The 17,956-nt window shown below is 41.3% G+C and overlaps 1 protein-coding gene across 8 annotated transcripts in view; it reads left to right on the forward strand.

Moving 5' to 3' along the window:
* Positions 1–17,956, forward strand: part of MEF2D (myocyte enhancer factor 2D) — a 211,149-nt gene that overhangs the window by 141,163 nt on the left and 52,030 nt on the right. For all 8 annotated transcript variants that reach the window (XM_056546376.1, XM_056546368.1, XM_056546372.1 and 5 more), the window contains one exon: positions 6,466–6,692. In XM_056546376.1, the coding sequence (XP_056402351.1) occupies positions 6,639–6,692 (54 nt within the window). In that variant the 5' untranslated portion in view covers positions 6,466–6,638. The remainder of the gene's footprint in view (positions 1–6,465; positions 6,693–17,956) is intronic.

A 17,956-nucleotide genomic window follows, 5' to 3' on the forward strand; every position in this document is an offset into this window, starting at 1 on the left:
CACTGATAAGAACTGAAAAAAAAAAAAAAAAAAGCTGCTTTACCTCAAAAAAAAAAAAAAAAAAAACGCCCCTGTCCACACAGGCTGTGTGGAGTATTACATCTCTGACTAAGGGCTGGTTTGCAGTACCGGACACTCTACCTGTGGACAAGTGTGGTGTTGTGTTTTTTTTTTATGTGTTCTTCTAATCATAGAATAAAGCGGTGTCTCGGTAACGTTCTCTTTTTTTTTCGCACACAGGTAGTGTCGTTTTTTTTTGCATCGCTAAAGATAGATCCGCAGATTTTTAATTAGCAGATAGAGCGACACCGACATAATTAGACGCGCCGCAGTCGTGAGCCAGTGTTCTTGTGAATCGCAGCCTCTGCACGGAGGGACCACGCGCTAATGCGCGACTTGCACTCCTCTGCCGTTAAGAGAACATGCATATTAAAGCAGACCCAGCTTTTCCCCTCCTACCGCCGCAGGGTGTAACAGATCAGGGGGAACGTGTTGGAGGGAGGGCGAAGGATTCTACTTCCTACAGAGGAAAAATAAATAATACACAAATATAACTACTATAATACTGCCTCCTATATACAAGAATATAACTACCATAATACTGCTCCTATATACAAGAATATAACTACTATAATACTGCTCCTATATACAAGAATATAACTACTATAATACTGCTCCTATATACAAGAATATAACTACTATAATACTGCCCCTATATACAAGAATATAACTACTATAATACTGCCTCCTATATACAAGAATATAACTACTATAATACTGCATCCTATATACAAGAATATAACTACCATAATACTGCTCCTATATACAAGAATAGAACTACCATAATACTGCTCCTATATACAAGAATATAACTACTATAATACTGCTCCTATATACAAGAATATAACTACTATAATACTGCTCCTATATACAAGAATATAACTACTATAATACTGCTCCTATATACAAGAATATAACTACTATAATACTGCCCCTATATACAAGAATATAACTACTATAATACTGCTCCTATATACAAGAATATAACTACTATAATACTGCTCCTATATACAAGAATATAACCACTATAATACTGCTCCTATATACAGGAATATAACTACTATAATACTGCTCCTATATACAAGAATATAACTACTATAATACTGCTCCTATATACAAGAATATAACTACTATAATACTGCTCCTATATGCAAGAATGTAACTACTATAATACTTCTCCTATATACAAGAATATAACTACTATAATACTGCCTCCTATATACAAGAATATAACTACTATAATACTGCTCCTATATACAAGAATATAACTACTATAATTCTGCTCCTATATACAAGAATATAACTACTATAATACTGCCTCCTATATACAAGAATATAACTACTATAATACTGCTCCTATATACAAGAATATAACTACTATAATACTGCTCATATATACAGGAATATAACTACTATAATACTGCTCCTATATACAAGAATAGAACTACAATAATACTGCTCCTATATACAAGAATATAACTACAATAATACTGCTCCTATATACAAGAATAGAACTACTATAATACTGCCTCCTGTATACAAGAATATAACTACTATAATACTGCTCCTATATATACAAGAATATAACTACTATAATACTGCTCCTATATACAAGAATATAACTACTATAATACTGCACCGATATACAAGAATATAACTACTATAATACTGCACCGATATACAAGAATATAACTACTATAATACTGCCTCCTATATACAAGAATATAACTACTATAATACTGCCCCCTATATAAAAGAATATAACTACTATAATACTGCTCCTATATACAAGAATATAACTACTATAATACTGTTCCTATATACAGGAATATAACTACTATAATACTGCCTCCTATATACAAGAATATAACTACTATAATACTGCTCCTATATACAAGAATATACCTACTATAATACTGCTCCTATATACAAGAATAGAACTACCATAATACTGCTCCTATATACAAGAATATAACTACTATAATACTGCCTCCTATATACAAGAATATAACTACTATAATACTGCTCCAATATACAAGAATATAACTACTATAATACTGCTCCTATATACAAGAATATAACTACTATAATACTGCTCCTATATACAAGAATATAACTACTATAATACTGCTCCTATATACAAGAATATAACTACTATAATACTGCTCCTATATACAAGAATATAACTACTATAATACTGCCTCCTATATACAAGAATATAACTACTATAATACTGCCCCTATATACAAGAATATAACTACTATAATACTGCTCCTATGTACAAGAATATAACTACTATAATACTGCTCCTATATACAAGAATATAACTACTATAATACTGCCTCCTATATACAAGAATATAATACTGCTCTTATTGATAAGTATATATTTTTATCTCATGGGATTTGATGGCCTTTTCATGTCTTAGACCCCAGGAGGTCATATTGGGCCTTTGTACCCCGACGGTGGCCGCGCTCCCTCCATGTTACGTCGCTCTCCGCTCCCAGCTGCTTTTCCAAAACACATTTCAGGAATCTGACAGGATCCAGCTTTTTTTCCCCCCTCTCTCGCTCTCTCAGGCTTTTCCTGGCCTGAGAATCTTACAGTGGAAAAGCTATTTTTATACCGAGCCTCGGCTATTTTTGGGACGGCAAGTGTAAAATTCCTCCTCTCAAAAACAATGGAGCGCACAGCGGAGAACAATTCGTGGAGACGGCGGGCCTTTGGCGTTCCTTGGCTGCCCTCTTCGCCACGCACACACGTAACGCACTCGGGGTCTTTGCTGCGCTCTCTTCACGCCGTGACTCATATATTTTGCTCTGGACAACAAAGACGGCTTCCTGTTTTTTACATACGAGTCCATGAACCTTCTCTATGATGAAGACTTTCAGCTGCGGAACATCTTGGGTTGAGCTGAAGTTGACTGCGTCCGGGCCTTACCGCCAAATACCGGCCATGGCTAGTGACTTATTTGACATCCCTTTTATATACACAATGTTTTGATTTATATATATTTTATTAGAGGGGTTTAGGTTTTTTTTTTTTGGTTATCTGTCCACTAGGGGGAGATATTCTAGATCTGTGCAGATTCTGTTATAAGACATGACAAAAATGACATTTAAAGGGGTTCTCCACTGCCCTGCCTTCCTCAACGAAAGTCTATGGGAAGGGGGCGTGACCGCGGTCACGCCCCCTTCCCATAGACTTTCGTTGAGGGGGCGGGCGTGACGTCACGAGGGGGGCGGCCTCGAACACAGAAGCCCGCACACAGCGTTTGGAGTAATAAACTTCCGGACGCTGCGAGCGGAGCTCCGGAAGGCAGGGCAGTGGAGAACCCCTTTAAATAGCCGGTGATTGTCCCTGTAGTATGATAGTGTATCATTTTTTCAGTGAATAGTATTAAAAATAAATAAGTAAATTGAAAGAAAAAAAAATCTTAAATATAAACTGTGAAGTGAAAAACAATATTAAATAAACGAATATTAAATTTAATAAATATATTAAAAAATAAATAAAAGTAAATAAAACAAATCATTAAAAGTATGTTAAGTTATCATTGAATAAAAATGATATTACGGTAAATGAAAATACATTTATTACAATAAAAATATTATTGTAACAAATATTGGAAAATGTAAAATAAAATAATAAAATATATTAAATAAAAATGGTAACTATAATAATAAAATATATAAAACAAATAGATCAAGCTAAATAGTAAAATAAACAAAATGTTAAATAAAAAATATGTTTACACTGAATAAAAAAAGAAAAGAAAAAGAAGATAATAGAAGATTCTATTCCATTTTAAGAGCATTGTTTTTTGCTTTTTTACTTGGGTTGTCCTTTCAAGTTACTTAGTGACCTCTGTTGACTACCACCCAGCTTTCCCAGACCCATGATTGGCAAAATTTCACCTATTTACATCCTACACTTGTTCCAAAACCTAGGATTTGCCATTTCACTCTCTGGGACTCAGTGACCGAGCCCCAGAGAAAACTTTTTATTTATTAATTTATTTATATGTGTATGTATATAGATAGATAGATATGAGATAGATAGATATGAGGACGATAGATAGATAGATAGATAGATAGATATGAGATAGATAGATAGATATGAGAGATAGATAGATAGATATGAGGACGATAGATAGATAGATAGATAGATATGAGGACGATAGATAGATAGATAGATATGAGGACGATAGATAGATAGATAGATATGAGGACGATAGATAGATATGAGGACGATAGATATTAGAGATAGATAGATAGATAGATAGATATTAGAGATGGATAGATAGATATTAGAGATGGATAGATATGAGATAGATAGATAGATATGAGATAGATAGATAGATAGATAGATATGAGATAGATATGAGATAGATAGATATGAGATAGATATGAGATAGATAGATATGAGATAGATATGAGATAGATAGATATGAGATAGATATGAGATAGATAGATATGAGATAGATATGAGATAGATAGATATGAGATAGATAGATATGAGATAGATATGAGATAGATAGATATGAGATAGATATGAGATAGATAGATATGAGATAGATAGATATGAGATAGATAGATATGAGATAGATAGATATGAGATAGATAGATATGAGATAGATAGATATGAGATAGATAGATATGAGATAGATAGATATGAGATAGATAGATATGAGATAGATAGATATGAGATAGATATGAGATAGATAGATATGAGATAGATAGATATGAGATAGATAGATAGATAGATAGATATGAGAGAGAGAGATAGATATTAGATAGATAGATATGAGATAATCTATATATGTGTGTGTGTGTATATGTATGTATATATATATATATATATAGATATATAGATATGAGAGAGAGATAGATAGATATGAGAGATAGAGAGATAGATATGAGGACGATAGATAGATATGAGGACGATAGATAGATAGATAGATATGAGGACGATAGATAGATATGAGATAGATAGATAGATATGAGAGATAGATAGATAGATAGATATGAGAGATAGATAGATAGATAGATATGAGAGATAGATAGATAGATAGATATGAGAGATAGATAGATAGATAGATATGAGATAGATAGATATGGGATAGATAGATAGATATGAGGACGATAGATAGATAGATATGAGGACGATAGATAGATAGATATGAGGACGATAGATATTAGAGATAGATAGATAGATAGATAGATAGATAGATAGATATTAGAGATGGATAGATAGATATTAGAGATGGATAGATATGAGATAGATAGATAGATATGAGATAGATAGATAGATATGAGATAGATAGATATGAGATAGATATGAGATAGATAGATATGAGATAGATATGAGATAGATAGATAGATATGAGATAGATAGATATGAGATAGATATGAGATAGATAGATATGAGATAGATATGAGATAGATAGATATGAGATAGATATGAGATAGATAGATATGAGATAGATAGATATGAGATAGATAGATATGAGATAGATAGATATGAGATAGATAGATATGAGATAGATAGATATGAGATAGATAGATATGAGATAGATAGATATGAGATAGATAGATATGAGATAGATAGATATGAGATAGATAGATATGAGATAGATATGAGATAGATAGATATGAGAGAGAGAGATAGATATTAGATAGATATGAGATAATCTATATATGTGTGTGTGTGTATATGTATGTATATATATATATATATATATATATATATATATCCATCTCTCTCCCTCTCTCTCTATCTATAGCTATAGAATTTTTTGTTTTGTTTTGTGTCATCCCAAAAAAGTTAGGCATAGGCCTGTGTGGCAGGGCGGTGAGATATAGGGGGATGTATGTTACGGTATATTTTATCTGTCTTGCATAGATTCGAGTTGGTAATACACTTGTTCAAAGTATGATCAGTCACAACCATATAGTCCAGTGTTTCCCAACTAGGGTGCCTACAGCTGTTGTAAAACTACAACTCCCAGCATACAAGTCCCAGCATGCTGGGAGTTGCAGTTTTACAACAGCTGGAGGCACCCTGGTTGGGAAACACTGATATAGTCCTATTTCTCCGCAGAGATGAAGAGGCGGATTGTTAAGGGAACGGGGGGCCTGATATATTGTGGACCCAGCAGAACCAGGGGGCGTATTGCTGCTCTTTTTGCCCCCATCAGCATATTGTAAGGGGGAGATAATAAGACGGATAATACATGATTGATTCTAAACTGTAAAAAGGCTTTGGGGAGAGTTTGTGCGGCCGAACAATGTGCACGGATTTGAGGATATTATCCCCAAGGGGATGTGATTTAACAAGGCTGAACTCTTGTCTGATGGGAAACATGCCTTTCACATGCTCTCTCTTCTCTCCCCTCTTCTGTAGAACTGAAGGCGGCGAAAACCCCTGCGAACATCTGGACTCAGCGGACAAGTAACATGAACTGAAGGGAGACGAGCAGGGGACTGTGTGCAATCGTAAAGACAAGGGGGGGATCAAAAACGGGAACCCATTCTCCGCAAGGTCCTTCGCTTGGACAGTGAGGATTTACAGGAACCATGGGGAGGAAAAAGATTCAGATCCAGAGGATCACTGATGAGCGGAACAGACAGGTCAGTAGCCATTGTTTTTGTGATACTTGTGGTTCCACCAGCTATAGTTAGGGTCGCCACCCGGCCGGTATTTTTATCTTAAAAATACCGGACATGGAATTTATCCAACCAATCCTCCAACTTGTGGATTGTTGCACCATATGCTATGCCAGTGCTTCCCAGCCAGAAGTGCCTCCAGCTGTTGCAAAACTACAACTCCCAGCATGTTGGACTATATAGTACTATGTAGTATAGGCCAGTGCTTCCCAACCAGAAGTGCCTCCAGCTGTTGCAAAACTACAACTCCCAGCATGTTGGACTATATAGTAGTATATAGTATAGGTCAGTGCTTCCCAACCAGGGGTGCCTCCAGCTGTTGCAAAACTACAACTCCCAGCATGTTTGACTAAATAGTAGTATATATAGTATAGGTCAGTGTTTCCAAACCAGGGGTGCCTCCAGCTGTTGCAAAACTACAACTCCCAGCATGTTGGACTATATAGTAGTATGTAGTATAGGCCAGTGCTTCCCAACCAGAAGTGCCTACAGCTGTTACAAAACTACAACTCCCAGCATGTTGGACTATATAGTAGTATATAGTATAGGTCCGTGTTTCCCAACCAGTGAATTTATGGAACGGTCTACCTCAGGAACTGGTCACAGCAGGAACAATTAACAGCTTTAAAACAGGATTAGATACATTTATGGAACAAAATAACATTAATGCTTATGAAGAAATATAAAATCCCATCCCTTCCCCAATATCGCGCCACACCCCTACCCCTTAATTCCCTGGTTGAACTTGATGGACATATGTCTTTTTTCGACCGTACTAACTATGTAACTATGTAACCAGAGCGCCTCCAGCTGCTGCAAAACTACAACTCCCAACTTGTTAGACTATATAGTAGTATATAGTATTGGTCAGTGTTTCCCAATCAGGGGTGTCTCCAGCTGTTGCAAAACTACAACTCCCAGCATGCCCAGACAGCCGTTGGCTGTCCAGGCATGCTGGGAGTTGTAGTTTTGCAACAGCTGGAGACACCCCTGATTGGGAAACACTGACCAATACTATATACTACTATATAGTCCAACATGCTGGGAGTTGTAGTTTTGCAACAGCTGGAGACACCCCTGATTGGGAAACACTGACCAATACTATATACTACTATATAGTCCAACATGCTGGGAGTTGTAGTTTTGCAACAGCTGCAGGCGCTCTGGTTGGGAAACACTGACATAAGCTATATACTACTATATAGTCCAACATGCTGGGAGTTGTAGTTTTCCTTTGAGGCAGCTGCTGAGCCACAGGCTGTATCAGAGCATGCTGGGAGTTGTAGTTAGTAACTAATTGTAACTCCCATATTTGCTAAAAAAAAAATGAAAAAAGCGATCAAAAAGTCACATCAAAACAAAAACGGTCCTGTTATAAACTACAGATCGGGGCACAAAAAATCAGTCCAGATACAGGCCCCTAAAAAGGAGAAATAACAAAGTTATAGGGGTCAGAATAGGACAAAATTTTCCCCGCATATGTGTATCCTGTGATGTCACGCATATATAATTAATTATGCAAATTAGCATGGCCGGTATTTTTATATAGTAGATTGTGGACTGGATAGTATTATCGTTGTTACACAGATTTCAGGATGATTTGACAAAAATGTAATATCTATGGCGGCTGAGAGACGGACCCTGTTGTTTTCCAGGAGACCGGAGGGGTCTGCCCCTATACTCCGTAACTTTAATTACTCGCACCAAGTTGATGTTAATGGTGACATCAGGTGTCATAGTGGTCGGCCTGCAGTTGTGTTATGTCTATTGCGGTAGCCCTTCTGGGTGTCCCTCCTGGGGAGGTGTGTGTGGCCATTAGGGTCCTCACCTCCCTGCACCCCCCGGGCATCTTCGCTTTGGTCAAGATGCCACCAGTATACGGCTCCTCGGCTGATACTTTGGCTAACACCCAGGTTGAAGCCAGGAGCATTTTTGGCCCCTTAGTAGCTTTGGCGAAAAGGGGCATCGAACCTGGATCCTTGCAGGTGCCTTTTGGTCCGGAGGTGAAGGGTAGGTTTGTTGGGGGGCCTCTCTCCTATAGGAGAAGGGCTTGTGATAGACCACATCCTTTTCGCATGTTTTTTTAGTGTGACATGTTTGCACTTTTTCTTGCACTTTTTCCATTGTACGGGGAAATGAGTTCACAGAAAAAGGTTTGTTAAGCGCAGGAGCTTATACTCTATACTGCATTATTGTGAATGGAATCCTGGGTGTAGATGTCCTGATGTGTCCTCTTTTTGCCATTTTTAGGCATGTTTCTTTATATGTTTCTCTCTATCAAGAGACAGAGTGATTGAAGATTGCCATTGATCAGGCCTTATAGACTCTGTAAACATGGCTGTCTTGTTCCCTGTGTAGTATTGGTAATATGGGCCAAATCAAGTCTGAGTAAAGTTGGCCATATATAAAATTTCCCTCAATAGTACTAGAAGTACAAGAATATATCTACTATAATACTGCTCCTATGTACAAGAATATAACTACTATAATACTGCTCCTATATACAAGAATATAACTACTATAATACTGCTCCTATATACAAGAATATAACTACTATAATACTGCTCCTATATACAAGAATATAACTACTATAATACTGCCTCCTATGTACAAGAATATAACTACTATAATACTGCTCCTATATACAAGAATATAGCTACTATAATACTGTCTCCTATATACAGGAATATAACTACTATAATACTGCTCCTATATACAAGAATATAACTACTATAATACTGCCTCCTATATACAAGAATATAACTACTATAATACTGCTCCTATGTACAAGAATATAACTACTATAATACTGCTCCTATATACAAGAATATAACTACTATAACACTGCCTCCTATATACAAGAATATAACTACTATAATACTGCCTCCTATATACAAGAATATAACTACTATAATACTGCCTCCTATATACAAGAATATATCTACTATAATACTGCTCCTATATACAAGAATATAACTACTATAATACTGCTCCTATGTACAAGAATATAACTACTATAATACTGCTCCTATATACAAGAATATATCTACTATAATACTGCCCCTATATACAAGAATATATCTACTATAATACTACTCCTATATACAAGAATATAACTACTATAATACTGCTCCTATATACAAGAATATAACTACTATAATACTGCTCCTATATACAAGAATATAACTACTATAATACTACTCCTATATACAAGAATATAAATACTATAATACTGCTCCTATATACAAGAATATAACTACTATAATACTGCTCCTATAAACAGGAATATAACTACTATAATACTGCTCCTATATACAAGAATATAACTACTATAATACTGCTCCTATAAACAGGAATATAACTACTATAATACTGCTCCTATATACTAAAAATATATCTACTATAATACTGCTCCTATATAAAAGAATATAACTACTATAATACTGCTCCTATATACAAGAATATAACTACTATAATACTGCTCCTATAAACAGGAATAGAACTACTATAATGCTGCTCCTATATACAAGAATATAACTACTATAATACTGCCTCCTATATACAAGAATATAACTACTATAATACTGCTCCTATATACAAGAATATAACTACTATAATACTGCTCCTATACACAAGAATATAACTACTATAATACTGCTCCTATATATAAGAATATAACTACTATAATACTGCTCCTATATACAAGAATATAACTACTATAATACTGCTCCTATATACAAGAATATAACTACTATAATACTGCCTCCTATATACAAGAATATAACTATCATAACACTGCCCCCTATGTTTAGAATATAACTACTATAACATGTAACTATTAGACAGCTCCCTGTGGAGGAGACTATAGGTCAGAGTTGAACATTGGACGTTGTGAGAAGTTTGCCTGTTGAAGGATGACTTCTGCTACAGTTATGAAGGGGTTAAGCGGTCCTTTACGCCACTGTCACTTGCCCACAGGGCAGATTTCGGAGAGGCAGGGTTAAAGAGGCGAACCATATGAGAGGAGATTGTTTGTTTGCCCAGGGACTACAATGGGTTCAAGATGTTTTGCATTATGTTGCTCAGAAGAATCAACCTCCAAGTTCTGTTTACAAGATGTAATTATTCCGCCATATGTTGTGAGCTCCGCTATTTGTTTGTTTGATGTCACAGAATGAACTGGCTGACGTTCAGGTATGTTGAGTAACAGCGTTACGGTCCAATAAACACAATAGTGCAGGGTCAGCCGTACATCAGGAAACAAATTAAAGGGGATGTTCACTTAGTTGGGTGGTTACTAACCCTAAAAATAAATATTTTTGTAATCTTCTGCTTTTGGGCTTTTGTGTTGCCCCTTGCGGACCCATCTTCTGGTGAGATGGAGATTGTTTGGCGCCCTGCAGTGTGTCTGTGTAGTCTGGACCGCCCCCTCACAGCTGTGACTTGGCGGGTAGGGGGCGGTCCAGACTACAAATCCAGACAGAGTAGATTTCTTTATTCTAGTGAAAAGATGACATATAAAACAGTCTGTAGTGAGTGGCAGCACAATATGAAAAAGTCCGCCATAACCTCCTAAATCATTACTACTATGTGAGTACCTGGAAACAGGTTAAAGGGGTACTCCAATACAAACTGTTCTGAACGCTGGAGCCGGCGCCGGCAGCTCTTGACATCATAGCCCCACTGCCTCATGACGTCACGGCCCGCCCCCTCAATGCAAGTCTATGGGAGGGGGCGTGACAGCAGTCACGCCCCCTCCCATAGACTTGCATAATGCCCCCCCCATAGGCAATGTCCTCAGTTAGGTAACAATGCCCCCACATAAGTAATGCCCCCAGTAAGGTAAACATGCCCCAGGTAAGTTATAATTTCCCCACATAGGTACTGTCCCCAGTTAGTTAGTTACTGTCCTGCGCTAAGGCTGGGCTGTCAGCAGCTTCGGGAGCGGCGCGGGACTTCTCCGGCAGGCTGCGTGATGAAATTACGTTGTCACACGGCCTGCAGCGCAATGCACGCTCCTATATGTACATTATGTACGCAATTTGCGTACTGTATGTCCAGAAGCGGGAGAACACCGTTTACACAGGGTCTTCTGCTTCTGTGCTTCTGCTGCTGCAGGGGGTGGGGGGGGGGGGGGGTGCAGCAGGGCCCGGGCCCTCTGGAGCCCGGGCTCTTACTGGTGTACTGGCCATACCCCCCTGACGGCGGCCCTGCATTAGCATGTACTTGTTCCAGAATGATGCCCGTAGTCATGATGGATGTCTTTTGGCCCCAGTTATCTCTACCCTACCTGCCATGAACATGAATCAGTATCGGACCTCATCTTTTAGGCAAAACTTGGTTCACCAATGTTTGACCATAGCCCTGTCAACCATGATATGCACCAGGGCTTAGGTAGAATAGAAGCCTGGGCACCCCCTATAGTTACCCCCCATGGGTCAAGTCCTGGGAAAAAGTGTGGAAACTCACCCCAACGTTTCCACTATTCTCCTGCCTCCCTGCTGGACTTGAGCCCTGGTTACCCCATTGTACACTCTTTTTCTCTCTTTTTGGCTTTAGTGACAAGAGGACGGCACTCGAGAGTGTTTGTCGCCTTCATCGCTCACTAGCGACTTCCTGCATGGTCACAGTCTCTCGGGCCGTAACAGGAAGTAACCACTATACAGAGGAAACCCAGAGAAACCAATGTAAACAAGACGAGGCTGTAGCGAAATGAGGGGTCAGCAGATGACTAAGCTTTGGGGGGGGGGGGGGGGGGTGAAGTGGCTATTGGATTTTTTTTTTTTTTTTTTTTTTCGAAATTGCAAATGAAAGTCTTTGTGATTGAACGGAGTTACAATGCAGCCGCCCACATAGTGTACAATGTATACAATTGTTTTGGAAAGATAAAAGCCCCCGGCAGTTGTCCTTGTCACCGCTGCTTAGCTATTAACGCTGAACTCGTTCTCATTGTGCCTGTGGCGTTGAGACACGATGCCTGCCCCCCTGTTATAGCTGACTAGTCTCATGACAAGCTGTGGTCTACGGAGCTTATTTCTACAGTAACACGCCGACATGGCAAATAATAAGGGACAGAGAAGCCGGGAACCCTCCACGTCCAATCAGAGGGCCACATTTATCTATGGTGAAAGGCAACGTTACCCCAGTTCTTAGACGGTGTATGCACTTCTTAAAGAGAACCTCTCATGATCTTGTTAAATGTTATGATCCTCCCAGGTCACTGCCCCCATCATGATAAACCACCCCCGGCCTTTATTTTTATTATTTTTTAGTTTTCTACCTTGATATTGCTCTGTATTTTTTTTGCTCAGTCTCAGTCAGATTCACAGACTGGGAAGGGGGCGTTCCCCAGCAGGCGTGACATCATCTGAAGCCATACAGGGGAGAACTTCCTCCCTCACTCTGCCACACACAGCGCAGAGCAGTTCAGTGTGAGATGAGCTATGATTGGATAAGGCTGCACACAACCTCCTCAGCACTCTAGAGTCCATTTCCTGATTTTGGACTTCCGCCAGGCCAACAGGAGTCCAAAGTCTGTGCAAGAGATGGGTGGAAATGGGCTCTGGACAAGTAGGGAGACAGCTTTTTTAAACACAAATAAACATAGAAAACTTCATTTTTATTAATTTTTTTTTAACAAAGTACATTAGAAAGATTTTTTTTAAATTACCATAAGGAGTGTAATAGCAAAAAGATGTTTTAATGAGAGTGCTCATTTAAATGACTATACCAGTGGTCTCCAAACTGTGGACCTCCGGCTGCTGCAAAACTACAACTCCCGGCATGCCCGGACAGCCGTTGGCTGTCCGGGCATGCCGGGAGTTGTAGTTTTGCAGCAGCCGGAGGTCCGCAGTTTGGAGACCACTTTTCTATACCATTTTTACCACCTTGCTTGGTATTGGATGTGATCCAGATACCTTCTCCATTCCGATTTACCCCAAATTCTTGGCTGGAACACTGTCATGACCACATACGTTCCATGCTAGGCCTCCGCCCCAATTGGCATGATGGGGTTACGTCTTATATAAAGGCAGTTCCTCCTCCCCTGAGGCACTGTCCTGTAGTCCTGACTCCTCCTCCTTATTTTTGCGGAGGCGGGCCTTCCGATTTAGAAATATGGCAGCCCGTATAGCGGGTGTTATTGGGCCTTTCAACTTCAAGCCTCGATCGGGCATTGTACAGATACCAAATCTACTCTACTAATAGAGGCCATCTTCTGTTCTGGATCCTCATCTCTTGGCTGGGATGGAGAAGTGGATACAAAGAGGGTCTTTCGCTCTATAGGACCTGCCCTGTTTTACGTAGACCAGTGGTCTTCAACCGAGTCCTCAAGCCCACCGACATTCAGGATTTTGGAATAGAACAAGGTGTTGAGTCTTGAGGACCAAGTTGGAGGCCTCTAACATAGACAACTAATTGATTCAAATGAAACTGTAATGCTTCATTTTACCTGCGGGGGTGCTGCAGCAAAGCTGCTTACTTACTCCCAGATTTCTTCAGAGATCACAGGTGATTGCTGAAGGTCCCAACATTGGGGAGCTTTGCGATCAACTTTGTCAATGTGTAAGTAGCTCCAGCTGCAGTACGACAAAATGCAGCCCAGAGCTACATCTCCATCCCATGATCCCCTGCTCCTCAGTGTGCGGTGAAAGACGAGAATACGCTGCCTCAGACTCCAGCACAGCAACTATTGGCAACTGTATTTTCCAGCTCTGTGATCACAGCACTGATGGCAAAATGAGGCGGCGAGCAGCTGTTGTTTCTCTATGGCGTGATGTCCGTGTGAATGCTCGCATGCCCGGCTCATTATCGACACCACCAGACGCTGGGGCCCCTGGGTTCTGCTTTAGCAGCCTGGTAAACATGGAGTTAACCCCCCCCCCCCCCCAATCTTTGCGACCCACAAACGTTTCTTATTTCAGAACCACAGATGGTCTATGAGGCACTTTGTACCTTATACCTCAGCAGTATTGCTTTTATATCTCCATTTCGCCCCCTGCAGTCCATCAGAGATTTCGGAAAGTTGAGGGTCATGTGACTGCCATGGTCCTTGTCACACACAGATGCCAGGAAGCGTGGGAGAATCTATTTGCTTCACCAGGAAATATGACTTCCGGCCACTCCTCATCTTGGAGTCTCCTTTCATTCATTGTGTCGTTTTATGCCGTTGTTGATTCTCACTGAAGGACGGCACAAAATACTTGGCCATTTTGGAAGAGTCCACCTAGCCCATAGGACAGTGGTTTCCGAACTGTTCCTTGTCCACTCAACCATACTGGGGACCAGGAAGGAGATGGAGAGCCATGCTGGGGACCAGGAAGGAGATGGGGAGCCATGCTGGGGACCAGGAAGGAGATGGGGAGCCATGCCGGGACCAGGAGGGAGATGGGGAGCCATGCTGGGGTCTAGGAATGAGATAGGGAGCCATGCCGGAACCAGGAGGGAGATGGGGAGCCATGCTGGGGTCTAGGAATGAGATAGGGAGCCATGCCGGGACCAGGAAGGAGATGGAGAGCCATGCTGGGGACCAGGAAGGAGATGGAGAGCCATGCTGGGGACCAGGAAGGAGATGGGGAGCCATGCCGGGACCAGTAGGGAGATGGGGAACCATGCTGGGGACCAGGAAGGAGATGGGGAGCTATGCCGGGACCAGGAGGGAGATGGGGAGCCATGCTGGGGTCTAGGAATGAGATGGAGAGCCATGCTGGGGACCAGGATGGAAATGGGGAGCCATGCCAGGACCAGGAGGGAGATTGGGAGCCATGCTGGGTCTAGGAATGAGATAGGGAGCCATGCTGGGGACCAGGAAGCAGATAGGGAGCCATGCTGGAGACTAGTAAAGAGAGAGATCCCCCATCTCATTCCTGGTCCCTAGCAAGGCTCCCCATCTCATTCCTGGTCCCCAGCACGGTTTCTCATCTTATTCCTGGTCCCCAGCATGATCCCCATCTCATTCCTGGTCCCCAGCATGATCCCCATCTCATTCCTGGTCCCCAGCATGATCCCCATCTCATTACTGGTCCCCTGTATGATCCCCATCTCATTCCTGGTCCCCAGCATTATCCCCATCTCATTACTGGTCCCCAGCATGATCCCGATCTCATTTCTAGTCCGCAGCATGATCCCTATCTCATTTCTAGTCCGCAGCATGATCCCTATCTCATTTCTAGTCCCCAGCATGATCCCAATCTCATTCCTGGTCCCTAGCATGATCCCCATCTCATTCCTGGTCCCTAGCATGATCCCCATCTCATTCCTGGTCCCTAGCATGATCCCCCATCTCATTCCTGGTCCCCAGCATGATCCCCCATCTCATTCCTGGTCCCCAGCATGATCCCCATCTCATTCCTGGTCCCCAGCATGATCCCCATCTCATTCCTGGTCCCCAGCATGATCCCCATCTCATTCCTGGTCCCAATCATGATCCCCATCTCATTCCTGGTCCCAATCATGATCCCCATCTCATTCCTGGTCCCAATCATGATCCCCATCTCATTCCTGGTCCCAATCATGATCCCCATCTCATTCCTGGTCCCCAGCATGATCCCCATCTCATTCCTGGTCCCAATCATGATCCCCATCTCATTCCTGGTCCGCAGCATGATCCCCATCTCATTCCTGGTCCGCAGCATGATCCCCATCTCATTCCTGGTCCGCAGCATGATCCCCATCTCATTCCTGGTCCGCAGCATGATCCCCATCTCATTCCTGGTCCGCAGCATGATCCCCATCTCATTCCTGGTCCGCAGCATGATCCCCATCTCATTCCTGGTCCGCAGCATGATCCCCATCTCATTCCTGGTCCGCAGCATGGCTTTTCCTCTCATTCCTGTGCCATGTCTTTTGCCATGACCAGTTGACCATTTTTGTCACTATTTACTCCCTAAAGCAGTGGTCTCCAAAATGTGGAACTCCAGATATTGCAAAACTACAACTCCCAGCATACCCGGACAGCCAGCATGCTCGGAGTTGCAGTTTTGTAATATCTGGAGGTCCGCAGTTTGCAGACCTCTGCCCTAAAGGGTCAAGGGAATTGGTTTTTGACTGAGAGGACTGCGGTATAAAAATAGGAGAACGCTGTTGTGAATCACCTAACATAGAACAGTAAGTACTAGTGCTGAGTTATATCTGTGTTCCTGAGGTAAATTTTGCAACCTCCTCCCGGTGTTTGCAAAACTACAACTCCCAGCATTTAAAGGGCAACTCCATTCATGATATGTTTGTACATGAAGCCGTTTGGTGCTGAAGGAAAAGCGGAAAGGACTTTTCTATAAATAAGAGGGTCCAAAGGGGACTCCGTAAAATGAGACGGGACGGGTCACATGACATAGAGGTTGTAAACTACTACTCCCAGCAAGGTCACATCTATGTCCTGGGTTTACCGTATAGCTTAGGTCTCTTAGACTGTGGACCTCCAGCTGTTGCAAAACTACAACTCCCAGCCGTTGGCTGTCCGGGCATGCTGGGAGTTGTAGTTTTGCAACAGCTGGAGGCACTCTAGTAAGGAAGCACTGCTGTTGGCTGTCCGGGCATGCTGGGAGTTGTAGTTTTGCAACAGCTGGAGGCACTCTAGTTAGGAAGCACTGCTGTTGGCTTTCCGGGCATGCTGGGAGTTGTAGTTTTGTAACAGCTGGAGCAACTCTAGTTAGAAAACTTCTGTTGGCTGTCCGGGCTTGCTGGGAGTTGTAGTTTTGCAACAGCTGTAGGCACTCTAGTTAGGAAACACTGCTGTTGGCTGTCCGGGCGTGCTGGGAGTTGTAGTTTTTCTACAGCTGAAGGTCCACTATTTAGAGACTACGACTAGAAGTTCTACCCAGGACATAGATTTGACCTTGCTGGGAGTTGTAGTTTGAGCATATACATATATATTGTATGTCTGCAATACATGTAAAAACAATAACTCCCAGCATGCCCTCGCAGACCTCAGCTATTGGGGCATGCTGGAAGTTGTAGTTTTGCAACAGCTGGAAGTCCACCATTTAGAGACTACGACTATAAGTTCTACCCAGGACATAGGTTTGACCTTGCTGGGAGTTGTAGTTCGAGTATATACAGTAAAAGGCTCCCTAGTTCAGTTGTATGTCTCCCAACACTTGTAAAACAACAACTCCCAGCATGCCCTTGCTGACCTCATCTGTGAGGGCATGCTGGAAGTTGTAGTTTTAGAACCACCGGAGAAGACGGTCATAGGGCATATACCGTAGCTTTGTATGGTATATATTAATGTT

Source organism: Hyla sarda, chromosome 11 (genome assembly GCF_029499605.1).
Source record: "Hyla sarda isolate aHylSar1 chromosome 11, aHylSar1.hap1, whole genome shotgun sequence".
Taxonomy (NCBI): Eukaryota; Metazoa; Chordata; class Amphibia; order Anura; family Hylidae; genus Hyla; species Hyla sarda.